The following is a 20602-nucleotide window of genomic DNA, read 5'->3' as shown; positions in this document are numbered from 1 at the left end:
GGGGACCCCCATTTTGGGATGGGTTGGGACATGTGGGGCAGTTGGGGAACCCCTGGGATCGGTTGTGGCCATGGGGGTGGGTTGGGGACCCCCTGAGTTGGGTTGGGGACCCCATGAGATGGGTTGGGCCATGGGGGGCAATTGGGGACCCCCTGAGGTGGGTTGGGGACTCCCCAGGATGGGTTGGGGTCATCCTGGGGTGTATTGGGGACCCCCTGGGATGGGTTGGGGACATTTTGGGATGGGTTGGGGCCATGTGGGGCAATTGGGGACCCCCTGAGGTGTGTTGGGGACCCCCTGGGTGGGTTGGGGTCACCATGGGTGGGTTGGGGCCATGGGGGGCAGTTGGGGACCCCCTGGGATGGGTTGTGGCCATGGGGGTGGGTTGGGGACCCCCTGAGTTGGATTGGGGACCCCATGGGATGGGTTGGGGCCATGGGGGGCAATTGGGGACCCCCTGGGATGGGTTGGGGTGACCCTGGGATGGGTTGGGGACATTTTGGGATGGGTTGGGGCCATGGGGGTGGGTTGGGGACCCCCTGGGGTGGGTTGGGGACCCCCTGAGTTGATTGGGGACATTATGGGATGGGTTGGGGCAACGTGGGGCAGTTGGGGACCCCCTGGGATCGGTTGTGGCCATGGGGGTGGGTTGGGGACCCCCTGAGTTGGATTGGGGACCCCATGGGATGGGTTGGGACCATGGGGGGCAATTGGGGACCCCCTGAGGTGGGTTGGGGTGATTTTGGGATGGGTTGGGGCCATGTGGGGCAATTGGGGACCCCCTGAGGTGGGTTGGGGACCCCATGGGTGGGTTGGGGTCACCGTGGGTGGGTTGGGGCCACGTGGGGTGGGTTGGGGACCCCCTGGGTGGGTTGGGGACCCCCATTTTGGGATGGGTTGGGGCCACGTGGGGCAGTTGGGAACCCCCTGAGGTGGGTTGGGGTCACCGTGGGTGGGTTGGGGTCACCCTAGGATGGGTTGGGGCCATGTGGGACAATTGGGGACCCCCTGGGATGGGTTGAAGTCACCGTGGGTGGGTTGGGGTCACCGTGGGTGGGTTGGGAACCCCCTGGGATGGGATGGGGACATTTTGGGGTGGGTTGGGACATGTGGGGCAGTTGGGGACCCCCTGAGGTGGGTTGGGGACCCCATGGGTGGGTTGGGGTCACCCTGGGATGGGTTGGGGCCATGTGGGACAATTGGGGACCCCCTGAAGTGGGTTGGGGTCATTTTGGGATGGGTTGGGGCCACCCTGGGGTGTATTGGGGACCCCATGGAATGGATTGGGGACCCCCTGGGATGGGTTGGGGACCCCCATTTTGGGATGAGTTGGGGCCACGTGGGGCAATTGGGGACCCCCTAAGGTGGGTTGGGGACCCCATGGGTGGGTTGGGGACATTTTGGGGTGGGTTGGGGCCATGTGGGGCAATTGGGAACCCCCTGAGGTGGGTTGGGGTCACCGTGAGTGGGTTGGGGTCACGTGGGGTGGGTTGGGGCCACGTGGGGTGGGTTGGGGACCCCCTGGGATGGGATGGGGACATTTTGGGGTGGGTTGGGGCCATGGGGGGCAGTTGGGGACCCCCTGAGGTGGGTTGGGGCCACCCTGGGGTGTATTGGGAACCCCATGGGATGGATTGGGGACCCCCTGAGGTGGGTTGGGGACCCCCTGGGTGGGTTGGGGTCACCGTGGGTGGGTTGGGGCCACGTGGGGTGTGTTGGGGCAGTGGCTGTGCTGACGCTGTGTCCCCCCCCCCCCCCCAGGTGCCCCCCGGGAGCGCCCCAACTCAGCCGTGTACCCCTCCGAGAGCTTCCGGCAGTCCCTGCTGGGCCCGCGCCGCGGCCGCCCCTCCCTGTCCCTATCCAAGAGCGTCTCCACCACCAACATCGCGGGGTGAGCGTTGGGGGGGGTTGGGGGGGTCCCGGGGGGGGTCCCGGGGGGGTCCCGGGGGGTCACCGCCATCGCTGTGTCTGTCCATCCCCCCCCCAGGACGTTCAATGAGGAATCGGCGTTGGGGATCCGCCGCATTCTGTCGCAGTCCACCGATTCCCTCAACGTGAGGAACCGCACTGTGTCCGTCGAGTCCCTCATTGAGGAAGGTGGGGGCGGGGGGGGGTGGGGGGGGATATGGAGGGGGGATATGGGGCGTGGGGGATGGGGGGATATGGGGATATATGGGGGGGATATGGGGGGGATATGGGGTGTGAGGGGGTGGGGATATGGGGGAGATATGGGGAGATATGGGGGAGATATGGGGGGGGATATAGGGGAGATATGGGGGGGATATGGGGGGATATGGGGAGATATGGGGGGATATGGGGGGGATATAGGGGGATATGGGGGGGGATATAGGGGGATATGGGGAGATATGGGGGGGATATGGGGGGGATATGGGGAGATATGGGGGGATATGGGGGGATATGCGGGGATATGGGGGATATGGGGAGATATGGGGGGATATGGGGGGATATGGGGAGATATGGGGGGATATGGGGGGGGATATAGGGGGATATGGGGAGATATGGGGGGATATGGGGAGATATGGGGGGGGATATGGGGTGTGAGGGGGTGGGGATATGGGGGAGATATGGGGAGATGTGGGGGGGGAAATGGGGAGATATGGGGGGGATATGGGGTGTGAGGGGGTGGGGATATGGGGGATATATGGGGGGGAATATAGGGGAGATACAGGGTGAGAGGGGGTGGGGATATAGGGGATATATGGGGGGTGGGGGCAATATAGGGGATATATGGGGGGTGGGGATATGGGGGAGATATGGGGAGATATGGGGGAGATATGGGGAGATATGGGAGGGATATGGTGGGGATATAGGGGGATATGGGGAGATATGGGGGGGATATGGGGGGGATATGGGGAGATATGGGGGGGGATATAGGGGAGATATGGGGGGATATGGGGGGGATATGGGGAGATATGGGGGGATATAGGGGAGATATGGGGAGATATGGGGGGGGATATGGGGGAGATATGGGGTGTGATGGGGTTGGGAATAGGGGGGATATATGGGAGATATGGGGGGGGATATGGGGAAGATACAGGGTGACAGGGGGTGGGGATATAGGGGATATATGGGGAGATATGGGGGGTGGGGGTGATATAAGGGATATATGGGGGGTGGGGATATGGGGGAGATATGGGGAGGGATATGGGGAGATATGGGGAGATATGGGGTGGGAGGGGGTGGGGATATGGGGAGATATGGGGAGATATGGGGGGTGGGGATATAGGGGATATATGGGGGGTGGGGATATGGGGGAGATATGGGTAGATATGAGGGATGGGAGGGATATAGGGGATATATGGGGAGATATGGGGGTGGGGTGGGGGGATATAGGGGACGTATAGGATATATGTGGGGTGGAGATATAGGGGAGATATGGGGAGATATGAGGTGTGGGGGGTGGATATAGGGGATATATGGGGAGTGGGGGGGGATATGGTGGAGATGTGGGGGGTGGGGCTATAGGGGAGATATGGGGAGATATGGGGGGTGAGGGGGTGGGGATATGGAGGAGATATGGGGAGATATGTGGGGACATGGGGGTGTGGGGACATGGGGATGGAAACTGGGGACATGGGCACATGGAGATATGGACACATGGGGATATATGGGCACATTGGGATATGGGCACAGTGGGATATGGGCACAGTGGGATATGGGCACATTGGGATATGGGCACACAGATATGGGCACAGTGGGATATGGGCACATTGGGATATGGGCACACAGATATGGGCACACAGCTATGGGCACACAGATATGGGCACAGTGGGATATATGGGCACATTGGGATATGGGCACATTGGGATATGGGCACACGGGGATATATGGGCACACGGGGATATATGGGCACAGTGGGATATGGGCACATTGGGATATGGGCACAGATATGGGCACAATGGGATATATGGGCACACAGATATGGGCACATTGGGATATGTGGGCACATGGGATGTGGGCACATGGGATATATGGGCACATTGGGATATGGGCACAGTGGGATATGGGCACACAGATATGGGCACACGGGGATATATGGGCACATTGGGATATGGGCACACAGATATGGGCACACAGATATGGGCACATTGGATATGGGCACATTGGGATATGGGCACACAGATACGGGCACAGTGGGATATATGGGCACAGTGGGATATATGGGCACAGTGGGATATGGGCACACAGATTATATGGGCACACGGGGATATATGGGCACAGTGGGATATGGGCACAGTGGGATATGGGCACACGGGGATATATGGGCACACGGGGATATATGGGCACAGTGGGATATGGGCACAGTGGGATATGGGCACACGGGGATATATGGGCACATTGGATATGGGCTCAGTGGGATATGGGCACACAGATTATATGGGCACACGGGGATATATGGGCACACGGGGATATATGGGCACACAGATATGGGCACACGGGGATATATGGGCACACGGGATATATGGGCACACGGGGATATATGGGCACACGGGGATATATGGGCACACGGATATGGGCACACGGGGATATATGGGCACACGGGATATGGGCACAGTGGGATATGGGCACAGATATGGGCACACGGGGATATATGGGCACACGGGATATATGGGCTCAGTGGGATACGGGCGCGGTGCCCGCAGGCCCCGACGCGGTGCTGCAGCAGCTGCTGGCAGAGCTGGAGGCGGACGAGCGCGACTTCGCGGCCGATTCGTGGAGTCTGGCGGTGGACGGCGCCTTCCTGCAGCTGCAGCGCGCCGACGTCATGAGGAGGCAGGACGTCATCTACGGTGCGACGGGGGGGAGGGAGGCGTGACGTCATTACGGTGCGACGGGGGGGGAGGCGTGACGTCATTACGGTGCGACGGGGGGGGAGGCAGGACGTCATCACGGTGCGACGGGGGGGGAGGGGTGGGGAGGGGGTGGGGTGGGGTCAAGGATAGGACGGGGGGTGTGGGGACAGGGATGGGGGTGGGGTGGGGGTATGGGGACAGGGATGGGGACATGGGGGTATGGGGACAGGGGTGGGATGGGATGGGATGGGGGGATGGGGACATGGGGGGATGGGGACATGGGGGGATGGGGACAGGGATGGGATGGGGATGGGAGAGGGACAAGGACAGAAGGACATGGGGGGGTATGGGGATGGGATGGGATGGGATGGGGACAAGGATAGGACATGGGGGGATGGGGGGACAGGGATGGGGATGGGGGGACTGTGGGGATAGGGATGGGATGGGGATGGGATGGGGACATGGAGGTATGGGGATAGGGATGGGATGGGGATGGGATGGGGACATAGAGGTATGGGGACAGGGATGGGATGGGGACAAGGACAGGAGGACATGGGGGGGTGTGGGGACAGGGATGGGGATGGGATGGGATGGGGATGGGATGGGGGACAGGAATGGGGACATGGGGAATGTGGGGATAGGGATGGGATGGGGACAAGTGGGACATGGAGGGATGGGGACAGGGATGGGGACATGGGGATGGGTGGGAGGTGTGGGGTGGGGACACAGATGGGGACAGGTGGGAGATATGGGGCGGGGACAGGTGGGACATGGAGGGGTGGGGACACAGATGGGGACAGGTAGGAGGTGTGGGGTGGGGGTACAGATGGGGATGGGATGGGTGGGAGATACGGGGTGGGGATGCAGAGCTGGGGATGTGGGGACAGTTGGGGTGGGGACAGCTGGGGACAGGTGGGACGTGTAGGGGTGGGGGCACAGATGGGGATGTGGGGATATGGGGGAGATGTGGGGTGGGGACAGGCAGGACATGTAGGGGTGGGGGCACAGATGGGGATGTGGGGACAGGTGGAGATATGGGGTGGGGACAGGTGGGACATGTAGGGGTGGGGGCACAGATGGGGACACGGGGATGGGTGGGGTGGGGACACAGATGGGACACGGGGACAGGTGGAGATATGGGGTGGGGACAGGTGGGACGTGTAGGGGTGGGGGCACAGATGGGGATGTGGGGACACGTGGGAGGTGTGGGGTGGGGACAGGTGGGACATGGAGGGGTGGGGTGGGGGTACAGATGGGGACATGGGGATATGGGGGATGGGGATGTGGGGACAGGTGGAGATACGGGGTGGGGACAGGAGGGATGTGTAGGGGTGGGGGCACAGATGGGGACACGGGGATGGGTGGGGTGGGGACACAGATGGGGACAGGAGGGACGTGTAGGGATGGGGGCACAGATGGGGATGTGGGGACAGGTGGAGATATGGGGTGGGGACATATGGGGACAGGTGGGAGGTGTGGGGTGGGGACATATGGGGACAGGTGGGAGGTGTGGGGTGGGAACAGGTGGGACATGGAGAGGTGGGGGCACAGATGGGGACATGGGGACAGGTGGAGATATGGGGTGGGGACACAGATGGGGACAGATGGGAGGTGTGGGGTGGGGACACAGATGGGGATGTGGGGACAGGTGGAGATATGGGGTGGGGACACAGATGGGGACAGGTGGGAGGTGTGGGGTGGGGACATATGGGGATGTGGGGACGGGTGGGAGGTGTGGGGTGGGGACATATGGGGACACGGGGCCGTGTAGGGATGGGGGCACACGGGGTGGTGGGGCAGAGCAGAGCACAGCAGAGCAGAGCGGAGTGGGGCGGGGTGGGGTTGGGGGCCGCCCCACGTGGGGCCGCTTTGTGACCCCCATCCTCCCCCCCCCCCCCCAGAGCTGATGCAGACGGAGCTGCACCACGTGCGCACGCTGAAGATCATGGGCGGCGTGCTGCGGCGCGCCATGCTGGAGGAGCTGCAGCTGCAGCCCGGCGCCGTCAACGCCGTCTTCCCCTGCGTGGATGAGCTGAGCGCTCTGCACCAACGCTTCCTGGCGCAGCTCCTGCAGCGCCGCCGCCTCTCCCTCGTGGGGGGCAGCAGCAAAAACTTCGTCATCCAACGCCTCGGGGACCTCCTGGTCAGCCAGGTGGGGGGGGACAGCCAGGTGGGGGGGGGGGATGTCATGGTCAGCCACGGGGGGGGGGGGACCTCCTGGTCAGCCAGGTGGGGGGGGGACAGCCACGTGGGGGGGGTCGTGGTCAGCCACATGGGGGGGGGGGGTCAGCCAGGTGGGGGGGGGTCATGGTCAGCCAGGTGGGGGGGGGACAGCCAGGTGGGGGGGGTCGTGGTCAGCCACGTGGGGGGGGGACGTCCTGGTCAGCCAGGTGGGGGGGGGTCAGCCACGGGGGGGCACAGAGGGTAATGGGGGACGTCCTGGTCAGCCAGGTGGGGGGGGAGACGTCATGGTCAGCCAGGTGGGGGGCACTGGTAATGGGGGACATCCTGGTCTGCCAGGTGGGGGGGGGACGTCCGGGTCAGCCAGGTGGGGGGGGTCAGCCACGGGGGGGCATTGGGGGACCTCCTGGTCAGCCACGTGGGGGGCACTGGTAATGGGGGACGTCCTGGTCTGCCAGGTGGGGGGGGTCATGGTCAGCCAGGTGGGGGGGGGTCACAGTCAGCCACGTGGGGACAGTGGGTGGCACTGGTGACACCTGGTGACACTGTGGCCATCACAGTGGGGACAGTGGGTGGCATTGGGGGACATTGTGGTCAGCCAGGTGGGGACAGTGGGTGGCACTGGGAGACACTGTGGCCGTCCCAGTGGGGATAATGGGTGGCATTGGGGGACACTGTGGCCATCCCAGTGGGGACAGTCGTGGCTCTGGGGGACATCGTGGTCAGCGAGATGGGGACAATGGGTGGCACCCGGTGACACTGTGGCCATCCCAGTGGGGACAGTGGGTGGCACTGGGAGACATTGTGGCCATCCCAGTGGGGACAGTGGGTGGCATTGGGGGACATTGTGGTCAGCCAGGTGGGGACAGTTTGGTGGCACCGGGGGACACTGTGGCCGTCCCAGTGGTGGCAGTGGGTGGCATTGGGGGACATCGTGGCCATCCCAGTGGGGATAATGGGTGGCACCGGGGGATACTGTGGCCATCCCAGTAGGGACAGTGGGTGGCAGTGGGGGACACTGTGGTCGGCCAGGTGGGGACAGTGGGTGGCACTGGGAAACACCGTGGCCGTCCCAGTGGGGACAGTGGTGGCTCCGGGGGACATTGTGGTCAGCCAGGTGGGGACAGTTTGGTGGCACCCGGTGACACTGTGGCTGTCCCAATTGGGACAATGGGTGGCACTGGGGGACACTGTGGCCATCCCAGTGGGGACAGTGGTGGCTCTGGGGGACATCGTGGTCAGCCAGGTGGGGACGGTTTGGTGGCATTGGTGGCACCCGGTGACACTGTGGCCATCCCATTGGGGACAATGGGTGGCATTGGGAGACACTGTGGCCATCCCAGTGGGGATAATGGGTGGCACTGGGGGACATCGTGGCCACCCGATTGGGGACAGTTTGGTGGCACTGGGTGATACTGTGGCCGTCCCAGTGGGGATAATGGGTGGCACTGGGGGACATCGTGGTCAGCCAGGTGAGGACAGTTTGGTGGCACCCGGTGACACTGTGGCCGTCCCAGTGGGGACAGTGGGTGGCATTGGGGGACACTGAGGCCATCCCAGTGGGGACAGTGGTGGCTCCGGGGGACATCGTGGTCAGCCAGGTGGGGACAGTGGGTGGCATTGGGGGACACTGTGGTCAGTCAGATGGGGACAATGGGTGGCACTGGTGGCACTGGGAGACACTGTGGCCGTCCCAGTGGGGACAATGGGTGGCAGTGGGGGACATCGTGGTCAGCCAGATGGGGACAATGGGTGGCACCGGGGGACACCGTGGCCGTCCCAGTGGGGGCAGCGGTGTCTCCGGGCGCCCCGCGGACGCGGTGCCCCCCGTGGGGTCGTTGCGGTGGCGGTGGGTGACGCCCCCCCCCCATCCCCCCATCCCCCCCCGCCGCAGTTCTCGGGGCAGAGCGCGGAGCAGCTCCGGAAGTGCTACGCGGAGTTCTGCAGCAAACACAGCGCCGCGCTGCGGGAGTACAAAGAGCTGCTGGCCAGGGATAAAAGGCTGCAGGCGTTCGTCAGGGTAGGCGGGGGGGTGCATAGGGGGCGGGGGGGGGGGATGGGGGGCAGATGGGGGTGGGGGGCTGAATGGGGGGCGGATGGGGGGGATGGGGGTGGGGGGGGCGGATGGGGGGTGAATAGGGGGCGGATGGGGGGGATGGGGGGCAGATGGGGGGTAGGGGGCTGAATGGGGGGCGGATGGGGGGTAGGGGGCTGAATGAGGGGCAGATGGGGGGGATGGGGGTGGGGGGGGCGGATGGGGGGTGAATAGGGGGCGGATGGGGGGGATGGGGGGCAGATGGGGTTGAATAGGGGGCGGATGGGGGGCGGGTGGGGGGAAGATGGGGGAATGGGGGTGGGGGAGGCAGATGGGGGGTGAATAGGGGGCGAATGGGGGACAATGGGTGGCAGATGGGGGGTGAATAGGGGCGGATGGGGGGCGGATGGGGGGTGGGGGGCTGAATGGGGGGCGGATGGGGGGGGATGGGGGTGGGGGGGGCGGATGGGGGGTGAATAGGGGGCGGATGGGGGGGATGGGGGGCAGATTGGGGTGGGGGGCTGAATGGGGGGCGGATGGGGGGCAGATGGGGGGGATGGGGGGTGAATAGGGGGCGGAGGGGGGGCAGATGGGGGGTGAATAGGGGCGGATGGGGGTGAATAGGGGCGGATGGGGGCAGGTGGGGGGTGGGGGGCTGAATGGGGGGCAGATGGGGGGAAGATGGGGGGGATGGGGGTGGGGGGGCGGATGGGGGAGGATGGGGGGCAGATGGGGGGGATGGGGGGTGAATAGGGGGCGGATGGGGGGAGATGGGGGGTGAATAGGGGCGGATGGGGGGTGAATAGGGGCGGATGGGGGCAGGTGGGGGGTGAATGGGGGCGGATGGGGGGCGGATGGGGGGTGGGGGGCTGAATGGGGGGCAGATGGGGGGAAGATGGGGGGGATGGGGGTGGGGGGGCGGATGGGGGAGGATGGGGGGCAGATGGGGGGGATGGGGGGTGAATAGGGGGCGGATGGGGGGCAGGTGGGGGGCGGATGGGGGGGATGGGGGTGGGGGGGGCGGATGGGGGGTGAATAGGGGGTGAATAGGGGCGGATGGGGGGCAGATGGGGGGTAAATAGGGGGCGGATGGGGGGGGGATGGGGGCCAATGGGGGTGGGGGGCTGAATTGGGAGTAGGGGGCTGAATGGGGGGCAGATGGGGGGCAGATGGGGGAGATGGGGGGTGAATAGGGGGCAGATGGGGGGCAGATGGGGGGGATGGGGGTGGGGGGGCAGATGGGAGGGGGATGGGGGTTGAATAGGGGGCGGATGGGGGGCGGATGGGGGGTGAATAGGGGACCAATGGGGGTGGGGGGCAGATGGGGGGCAGGGGGCTGAATGGGGGGGATGGGGGTGGGGGGGGCAGATGAGGGGTGAATTGGGGGCAGATGGGGGGTGGGGGGCTGAATGGGGGGGGAAGGGGGGCAGATGGGGGGGATGGGGGGTGAATAGGGGGCGGATGGGGGGAGATGGGGGTGAATAGGGGCGGATGGGGGGTGAATAGGGGCGGATGGGGGGCAGGTGGGGGGTGAATGGGGGCGGATGGGGGGCGGATGGGGGGTGGGGGGCTGAATGGGGGGCAGATGGGGGGAAGATGGGGGGGATGGGGGTGGGGGGGCGGATGGGGGAGGATGGGGGGCAGATGGGGGGGATGGGGGGTGAATAGGGGGCGGATGGGGGGCAGGTGGGGGGCGGATGGGGGGGATGGGGGGTGGGGGGGGCGGATGGGGGGTGAATAGGGGGTGAATAGGGGCGGATGGGGGGCAGATGGGGGGTAAATAGGGGGCGGATGGGGGGGGGATGGGGGCCAATGGGGGTGGGGGGCTGAATTGGGAGTAGGGGGCTGAATGGGGGGCAGATGGGGGGCAGATGGGGGAGATGGGGGGTGAATAGGGGGCAGATGGGGGGCAGATGGGGGGGATGGGGGTGGGGGGGCAGATGGGAGGGGGATGGGGGTTGAATAGGGGGCGGATGGGGGGCGGATGGGGGGTGAATAGGGGACCAATGGGGGTGGGGGGGCAGATGGGGGGCAGGGGGCTGAATGGGGGGGATGGGGGTGGGGGGGGCAGATGAGGGGTGAATTGGGGGCAGATGGGGGGTGGGGGGCTGAATGGGGGGGGGAAGGGGGGCAGATGGGGGGGATGGGGGGCGGATGGGGGGTGAATAGGGGGTGGGTGGGGGGTGGGGGGAGCGTTTGGGGGTCGGATGGGAGGATAGGGGTGGGGGGGGGCAGATGGGAGGGGGATGGGGGTTGAATAGGGGGCAGATGGGGGGTGGTTGGGGGGTGAGTAGGGGGCGGATGGGGGTGGGGGGGGCGTTTGGGGGTTGGGGGGCTGAATGGGGGGGATGGGGGGTGAATAGGGGGCGGGTGGGGGTGGGGGGCTGAATGGGGGGCGGATGGGGGGTGAATACTGCCTCCCACGACCCCCCACTGCTCCCCCATTGCCCCCCACTGCCTCCTATTGCCCCCCACCCCCCCCGCTGCCCCCCCCAACCCCCAAAGCCCCATTGCCCGCACTGCCCCCCACCGCCCCCCCCCTCCCCCCACTGCCCCATTGCGCGCACTGCCCCCCACTGCCCCCTATTGCCCCCCACTGCCCCCTATTGAACCCCACCCCCCTCATTGCCCCCCACTGCCCCCCATCCCTCTCCATCCTTCCACCCCCCACTGCTCCCCCATTGCCCCCCTCTGCCCCCTATTGCCCCACACTGCCCCCCATCCCTCTCCATCCTTCCAACCCCCATTGCCCCCATTGCCCCCCACCCCCCCCCACCGCCCCCCCCTCCCCCCACTGCCCCATTGCTCGCACTGCCCCCCACTGCCCCCTATTGCCCCCCACCCCCCCTCATTGCCCCCCGCTGCCCCCCATCCCTCTCCATCCTTCCACCCCCACTGCTCCCCCACCGCCCCCCCTCTGCCCACTGCCCCATTGCGCGCACTGCCCCCCATTGCCCCCTATTGCCCCCCACCCCACCCACCGCCCCCCCTGCCCCCCATTGCCCGCCATTGCCCCCCACTGCCCCCTATTGCCCCCCCACTGCCCCCTATTGAACCCCACCCCCCTCATTGCCCCCCACTGCCCCCCATCCCTCTCCATCCTTCCACCCCCCACTGCCCCCCTATTGCCCCCCCCCCCCACCCCCCCCCCCCCCCACTGCCCCATTGCGCGCTGCCCCCCACTGCCGCCCCGCACTGACGCTGTCCCTCAGCGCACCGCCCGCTCTCCGCTGCTGCGGCGCCACGGCGTCCCGGAGTGCATCCTGCTGGTCACGCAGCGCATCACCAAATACCCCGTGCTCATCGAGCGCATCCTGCGCCACTCCCGAGGTGCGGCCCGGCGCTATGGGGCGGCTCAGTGCTATGGGGCGGCTCTGCGCTATGGGGCGGCCCGGCGCTATGGGGCGGCTGGGAGCTATAGGGCGTCTGGGAGCTATGGGGCGGCTCTGCGCTATGGGGTGGCTCTGCGCTATGGGGCGGCCCGGCGCTATGGGGCGGCCCAGCGCTATGGGGCGGCTGGGAGCTATGGGGCAGCCGGGCGCTATGGGGCGGCTCTGCGCTATGGGGCAGCTCTGCGCTATGGGGCGGCTCTGCGCTATGGGGCGGCTCTGTGCTATGGGGTGGCTCTGCGCTATGGGGCGGCCCGGCACTATGGGGCGGCTCTGCGCTATGGGGCGGCTGGGAGGTATGGAGCGGCTCAGTGCTATGGGGCGGCTCTGCAGTATGGGGCGGCTGGGAGCTATGGGGCAGCTCTGTGCTATGGGGCGGCTGGGTGCTATGGGGCGGCTGGGTGCTATGGGGCGGCCCGGCGCTATGGGGCGGCTGGGTGTTAAGGGGCAGCTGTGTGCTATGGGGCAGCTGGGCACTATGGGGAGGGCTGGGTGCTATGGGGTGGCTGGGAGCTATGGGGCAGCTGGGTGCTATGGGGCGGCTCTGTGCTATGGGGTGGCCGGGCGCTATGGGGCGGCTGGGTGCTAAGGGGCAGCTGTGTGCTATGGGGCAGCTCTGTGTTATGGGGCAGCTGTGTGTTATGGGGCGGCCAGGCGCTAAGGGGCAGCTGGGCGCTATGGGGCGGCTCTGTGCTATGGGGCAGCTGTGTGCTATGGGGCGGCTGGGAGCTATGGGGCGGCTCTGTGCTATGGGGCGGCTGGGAGCTATGGGGCGGCTGGGAGCTATGGGGCAGCTCTGTGCTATGGGGCGGCTGTGTGCTATGGGGTGGCTGTGTGCTATGGGGCAGCTGTGTGCTATGGGGTGGCTGTACCTTATAGGGTGGCTGTGTGCTATGGGGTGGCAGAGCGCTGTGGGGGCGGGTGGTGCCGGGCTATGGGGCACAGTGCAGTTGCTGTTTGGGGCAGTGGTTATGGGGCCGTGGTTATGGGGTGGTGCTTACGGGGCAGTGGCTGTGGGTTGGTGTTTATGGGGCGGTGCTTATGGGGTGGAGGTTATGGGGTGGAGGTTATGGGGTGGAGGTTATGGGGCGGTGGTTGTTATGGGGCGGTGGTTATGGGGCGGTGGTGATGGTGGTTATGGGGCAGCGGTTAGGGGGCGGTGTTTATGGTGTTTATGAGTCACTGCTTGTAGGGCAGTGGTTATGGGGTGGTGCTTATGGGGCGGTGGTAATGGTGGTTATGGGGCAGTGGTTATGGGGCGGTGTTTACGGTGGTTATGGGGCGGTGGTTATGGTGGTTATGGGGCGGCGGTTATGGGGCAGTGGCTGTGGGTTGGTGCTTATGGGGCGGTGGTTGTTATGGGGTGGTTATGGGGCGGTGGTTATGGGGCGGTGGTGCTTATGGGGCAGTGATGTGCTGTTGCTTATGGGGTGGAGGTTATGGGGCGGTGGTTATGGTGCTGATGGGCAGTTGCCTATGGGGTGGAGGTTATAGGGCAGTGGTTATGGGGCGGTGGTTATGGGGCAGTGATGGTTATGGGGCGGTGGTAATGGGGCGGTGGTTATGGGGCGGTGGTTGCGGTGGTTATGGGGCGGTGGTTATGGGGCGGTGGTGGTTATGGGGCAGTGGTTATGGGGTGGTTATGGGGCAGTGATGGTTATGGGGCGGTGGTTATGGGGCAGTGGTGGTTATGGGGCAGTGATGGTTATGGGGCAGTGATGGTTATGGGGCAGTGGTGGTTATGGGGTGGTGGTTATGGGGCAGTGGTGGTTATGGGGTGGTGGTTATGGGGCAGTGGTTATGGGGCAGTGATGGTTATGGGGCGGTGGTTATGGGGCAGTGGTGGTTATGGGGCGGTGGTGGTTATGGGGTGGTTATGGGGCGGTTATGGGGCGGTGGTTATGGGGCGGTGGTGGTTATGGGGCGGTGGTTATGGGGCAGTGGTTATGGGGCGGTGGTTATGGCGTGGTGGTGGTTATGGGGCGGTGGTTATGGGGCGGTGGTGGTTATGGGGCGGTGGTTATGGGGCGGTGGTTGCGCTGCCGCTGCTTTACGGCGCCGCCCCCCGCAGAGGACGAAGCGGAGGCGGCGGAGCTGAGCCGCGCGCTGCTGCTCGTGAAGGACCTCATCTCCGCCATCAACGCCGAGGTGCGCGAGCACGAACTGCGCATGCGCCTCTACGACGTCTACCGCCGCGTGGACGGCCGCGCCAAACTGCAGCTGCGCGGGGACGGCCGACCCGGAAGCGGAAACGGCAACGGCAACGGCGCCGGAAGCGGCTGCGCCACCTTCGGGCGGGATGAGCTCCTGCGCCGGAAGTTGTTGCACAGCGGCTGCGTCCTCTGGAAACCGCGGCGGGGCGCTTCAAAGGTGGGGGAGGGGTGCGGGGGTGGGGTCAGCCGGGGGGTCACGGGGTCAAAGGGCGGGAGGTCACGGGAGGGTCGTAGGGGTTCTATGGGGCGGGGGCTCTATGGGGCAGAGCTCTATGGGGTGGGGGCTCTATGGGTTTAGGGTTCTATAGGGCAGGGTCTTTATGGGGCGGGGTTCTATGGGGCTGGGGGTTCTATGGGGATGGGTTCTATGGGGATGGGTTCTATGGGGCTGGGTTCTATGGGGCTGGGGGTTCTATGGGGCTGGGTTCTATGGGGATGGGTTCTATGGGGCTGGGGGTTCTATGGGGCGGGGGCTCTATGGGGTGAGGTTCTATAGGGCAGAGTCTCTATGGGGCGGGGTTCTATGGGGCTGGGGGTTCTATGGGGCGGGGGCTCTATGGGGTGAGGTTCTATAGGGCAGAGTCTCTATGGGGCGGGGTTCTATGGGGCTGGGGGTTCTATGGGGCGGGGTTCTATGGGGCTGGGGCTCTATGGAGCGGGCCTGTATGGGTCAGGGGCTCTATGGGGCAGAGCTCTATGGGGTGGGGGCTCTGTGGGTTTGGGGTTCTATAGGGCAGGGTCTTTATGGGGTGGGGTTCTATGGGGCTGGGGCTCTATGGGGCAGGGCTGTATGGGTCATACTCTATAGGGGCTCTATAGGGCAGGGGTTTTTATGGGGCAGCAGGATCTATGGGGCAGGGCTCTATGGGGCGGGGCTGTATGGGGTGAGGCTCTGTGGGACAGGGCTCTATGGGGCGGGGCTGTATGGGGCAGGACTGTACGGGTGGGGCTCTATGGGGCAGGGCTCTATGGGGCGGGGCTGTATGGGGCAGAGTCTCTATGGGGCAGAGGCTCTATGGGGTGGGGCTCTTTGGCTCTATGGGGCGGGGCTCTGTGGGGCGGGGCTCTATGGGGCGGGGCTCTATGGGGTGGGGCTCTATGGGCAGGGCTCTATGGGGCGGGGCTCTATGGCGTGGGGCTCTATGGGATGGGGCTCTATGGGGCGGGGCTCTATGGGGCGGGGCTCTGGGGCAGGGTTCTATGGGGCGGGGCTCTATGTGGCAGGGCTCTATGGGGCGGAGCTCTATGGGGCGGGGCTCTATGGGGCGGGGCTCTATGGGATGGGGCTGTATGGGGCGGGGCTGTATGGGTGGGGCTGTATGGGGCAGACGGCCGTGTGCTGACCCCCCCCCCCCCCCCCCCCAGACGTTCTGCTGCTGCTGATGACGGACGTCATCGTCTTCCTGCAGGAGAAGGACCAGAAGCTCTCCTTCCCCACCATGGTCAGACCCACAGCACCCCACACTGCCCCACTGCGCCCCACACTGCCCCATACTGCCCCACAGCGCCCCACACTGCCCCACCGCGCCCCATAGCGCCCCACAGCTCACCCCACAGCCCACCCCCAACCCCACAGCTCACCCCTCAGCCCACCCCACAGCCCCACAGCTCACTCTACAGTCCCACATCACCCCCCAGCCCCCCAACCCAGCCCCACAGCTCACCCCCCGTCCCCACAGTGCCCCACAGCTCACCCCCTAGCCCATCACCCAGCCCCACAGCTCACCCCACATCACCCCCCATCCCCACAGTGCCCCCCAGCTCACCCCCCAGCCCCCCACCCGGCCCCCCAGCTCACCCCACAGCCCCCCGGCACCCCCCCAGCTCACCCCCCATCCCCACATCACCCCTCAGCCTACCCCCATCTCCCCACAGCTCACCCCCCAGCCCCACAGCTCACCCTACAGCCCCACATCACCCCTCAGCCCCCCACCCACCCCCACAGCTCACCCCCCGTCCCCAGTGCCCCACAACTCACTCCCTAGCCCATCACCCATCCCCACAGCTCACCCCTCAGCCCCACAGCTCACCCCCCATCCCCACATCACCCCTCAGCCTACCCCCTGCCCCACACCTCACCCCCCAGCCCCACATCACCCCTCAGCCCACCCCCATCACCCCACAACTCAGCCCCCAGCCCCCCACCCGGCCCCCCAGCTCACCCCCCAGCCCCACAGTGCCCCACAGCTCACCCCCCAGCCCCACATCACCCCTCAGCCCACCCCCATCTCCCCCCAGCCCCCACCTGGCCCCCCAGCTCACCCCACAGCCCCCCAACTCACCCCCCCAGCTCACCCCCCAGCCCCTCACCCGGCCCCCCAGCCCACCCCCCAGCCCCACATCACCCCTCAGCGTACCCCCATCACCCCCCAGCCCACCCCCCAGCCCATCACCCAGCCCCACAGCTCACCCCCCATCCCCACAGTGCCCCTCAGCCCAACCCCAGCCCCACATCACCCCTCAGCCCACTCCCATCTCCCCCCAGCTCACCCCCCAGCCCCCACCTGGCCCCCCAGCTCACCCCCCAGCCCCCCAACTCACCCCCCAGCTCACCCCACACCCCCCCAGCTCACCCCCCCAGCTCACCCCCCAGCCCCCCAGCTCACCCCCCAGCTCACCCCACACCCCCCCAGCTCACCCCCCCAGCTCACCCCCCCACCCCCACCCAGCCCCCCAGCTCACCCCCCAGCTCACCCCACACCCCCCCGGCTCACCCCCCGCTGCGCCCCCCAGGACAAACCGGCGGTGATCTCCCTGCACGAACTGATCGTGCGGGACGTGGCCAACCAGGAGAAGGGGCTCTTCCTGCTCAGCGCTGCGCCCCCCGAGATGTATGAGCTGCACGCCGCCTCCCGCGACGAGAGGACGCTGTGGATGCGCCTCATCCAGCAGGCGGTCAGCCAGTGAGTGGGGGGGGACGGGGGTGATGGGGGGCTGGGGGGTGGGGGTGGGCTAGGGGGTGATGGGGGGCTGGGGGGTGTAATGGGGGGTGATGTGGGGCTGGGGGGTGTAATGGGGGGTGATGTGGGGCTGGGGGGTGGGCTGGGGGACAGGGGGTGGGCTGGGGGGGTGTAATGGGGGGTGATGGGGGGTGAGCTGAGGGGTGATGTGGGGCTGGGGGGTGAGCTGGGGGACGGGGGGTAGGCTGGGGGGTGTAATGGGGGGTGATGGGGGGCTGGGGGGTGAGCTGGGGGGCTGGGGGGTGTAATGGGGGGTGATGGGGGGTGAGCTGGAGGGGTGAAGGGTGGGCTGAGGGGTGAGCTGGGGGACGGGGGGTAGGCTGGGGGGGTGTAATGGGGGGTGATGGGGGGTGACCTGGGGGGTGATGTGGGGCTGGGGGGTGGGGGTGGGCGAGGGGTGATGTGGGGCTGGGGGGTGTAATGGGGGGTGATGTGGGGCTGGGGGGTGAGCTGTGGGGCTGGGGGGTGTAATGGAGGGTGATGGGGGGTGAGCTGGGGGGTGATGTGGGGTTGGGGGGTGAGCTGGGGGGTGGGCTAGGGGGTGATGTGGGGCTGGGGGGGTGTAATGGGGTGTGATGTGGCGCTGGGGGGTGGGCTGGGGGGGTGTAACGGGGGGTGATGTGGGGCTGGGGGGTGAGCTGGGAGGCTGGGGGGTGTGATGGGGGGTTGAGGGGTGGGGGGTGGGCTAGGGGGTGATGCGTGGGCTAGGGGGTGATGTGGGGCTGGGGGGTGATGTGGGGCTGGGGGGTGAGCTGTGGGGCAGGGGGGTGTAATGGAGGGTGGTGTGGGGCTGTGGGGTGAGCTGGGGGGTGAAGGGTGGGCTGAGGGGTGATGTGGGGCTGGGGGGTGATGTGGGGCTGGAGGGTGATGTGGGGCTGGGGGCTGATGTGGGGCTGGAGGGTGATGTGGGGCTGGGGGCTGATGTGGGGCTGGGGGGTGGGCTGGGGGGTGGGGGGTGGGCTAGGGGGTGATGTGGGGCTGGGGGTGTAGTGGAGGGTGATGTGGGGCTGGGGGGCGGGCTGGGGAATGGGGGGTGGGCTAGGGGGTGAGCTGTGGGGCTGGGGGGTGATGTGAGGCTGGGGGGTGGGCTGGGGGGTGATGTGGGGCTGGGGGTGGGCTGGGGGGTGGGGGATGGGGGGTGGGCTAGGGGATGATGTGGGGCTGGGGGGTGTAATGGGGGGTGATGTGGGGCTGGGAGTGGGCTGGGGGATGGGGGATGAGCTGGGGGGTGCTGTGGGGCGCTATGGGACACTTTGGAGTGCTGTGGGGCACTGTGGAGTGTTATGGGGTGCTGTGGGGCACTATGAGGCACTATGGGGCGCTGTGGGGCGCTATGGAGCGCTATGGGGCGCTATGGGGGCTCCATGGGGCATTATGAGGCGCTATGGGGTCTATGGGGCGCTATGGAGCGCTATGGGGCACTATGGAGTGCTGTGGGGCGCTATGGGGCGCTGTGGGGCATTATGGGGCTCTATGGGGTGCTGTGGGGCGCTATGGGGCTCTATGGGGTGCTGTGGGGTGCTGTGGGGCACTATGGGGTGCTGTGGCATGCTATGGGTCACTATGGGGTGCTGTGGGGCACTATGGGGCTCTATGGGGTGCTGTGGAGCGCTATGGGGTGCTGTGGGGCGCTGTGGGGTGCTGTGGGGTGCTATGGGGTGCTATGGGGCGCTATGGGGTGCTGTGGGGCACTGTGGGGTGCTGTGGGATGCTATGGGGCACTGTGGGGCGCTATGGGGTGCTGTGGGGCGCTATAGGGTGCTGTGGGGCACTGTGGGGCTCTGTGGGGTGCTATGGGGCACTGTGGGGCACTATGGGGCGCTATGGGGTGCTATGGGGCGCTATGGGGTGCCCGCAGGTGCCCCAGCCGGCAGGACTTCCCGCTGATTGAGACGGAGGTGGAGGCGTCACTGCGCAAACTGAGGGGTGGGCGCCCGCGACCCCGCGACCTCCTGACCCCGTGACCTCCTGACCCCGTGACCCCATGACCTCCTGACCCTGTGACCCCGTGACCTCCTGACCCCGTGACCTGCTGACCCTGTGACCCCGTGACCCCACCCCACAGCCCATATCCCTCACTGCGTTCCCATCACCCCACGTCTCTGTGACCCCACTGCTCACCCCATGACCCCTGACCTTTGCCCCCTGCCCCACAGAGCGGCTGCAGCAGCGGGACCCCACAGCCCTGGGACCCCACTGCTCACCCAGTGACCCCATGACCTATGACCCCTGACCTGTGACCCCATGACCCTTCACCCCTGCCCCATAGAGCGGCTGCAGCAGCGGGACCCCACAGCCCTGGCACCCTCACCCCACATCCCCATGACCCTGTGACCCCACTGCTCACCCCGTGCCCCCCTGACCCCATGACCCCTGACCTCTGACCCCATAGAGCGGCTGCAGCAGCAGGACCGCATAACCCTGGGACCCCTGTGCTCACCCTGTGACCTCTGACCCCATGACCCCTGACCCCTGCCCCATAGAGCGGCTGCAGCAGCAGGACCCCACAGCCCTGGCACCCCTGTGCTCACCCTGTGACCTATGACCCCGTGACCTCTGACCCCACAGAGCAGCTGCAGCAGCAGGACTGCGCAGCCCTGGGACCCCACTGCTCACCCAGTGACCCCATGACCTACGACCCCTGACCTGTGACCCCATGACCTGTGACCCCCTCATCCCTGCCCCACAGAGCGGCTGCAGCAGCAGGACCCCACAGCCCTGGGACCCCATTGCTCACCCCCGACCCCCCCCGACCCCTGACCTTTGACTCTCGAGTCCATGGCATCTGTCCCATGACCCCTGACCTTTGACCCCTGACGCCATGACCTATGACCCCTGACCTCTGCCCCCTGCCCCGCAGAGCGGCTGCAGCAGCAGGACCCCACAGCCCTGGGACCCCACTGCTCACCCCCTGACCCCCAATGACCCCTGAGCCCATGATCTCTGCCCCCATGACCCCTGAGCCCATGACCTCTGCCCCCCCTGGCCTCTGACCCCTGACCTTTGCCCC

At 66.7% G+C, this 20602-nt stretch overlaps 1 protein-coding gene across 1 annotated transcript in view; it reads left to right on the top strand.

Annotated features, from left to right (window-relative positions):
• ARHGEF2 (Rho/Rac guanine nucleotide exchange factor 2) overlaps window positions 1-19840 on the top strand; it is a 35717-nt gene extending 15877 nt beyond the window's left edge. Inside the window, 12 exon segments of the mRNA XM_040652465.2 lie at window positions 1762-1891; window positions 1988-2097; window positions 4665-4811; window positions 6716-6966; window positions 8890-9015; window positions 12243-12360; window positions 14491-14763; window positions 14766-14789; window positions 15998-16074; window positions 17366-17535; window positions 19451-19518; window positions 19749-19840. Of these exon segments, the coding sequence (XP_040508399.1) occupies window positions 1762-1891; window positions 1988-2097; window positions 4665-4811; window positions 6716-6966; window positions 8890-9015; window positions 12243-12360; window positions 14491-14763; window positions 14766-14789; window positions 15998-16074; window positions 17366-17535; window positions 19451-19518; window positions 19749-19825 (1571 nt within the window). The 3' untranslated portion in view covers window positions 19826-19840.
• The last annotated feature ends 762 nt before the right edge of the window (window positions 19841-20602 follow it).

Source organism: Gallus gallus, chromosome 25, assembly GCF_016699485.2.
Source record: "Gallus gallus isolate bGalGal1 chromosome 25, bGalGal1.mat.broiler.GRCg7b, whole genome shotgun sequence".
Taxonomy (NCBI): Eukaryota; Metazoa; Chordata; class Aves; order Galliformes; family Phasianidae; genus Gallus; species Gallus gallus.
The sequence above is the reverse complement of the archived record's forward strand: the minus strand, read 5'-3'. Positions and strand labels throughout refer to the sequence as shown.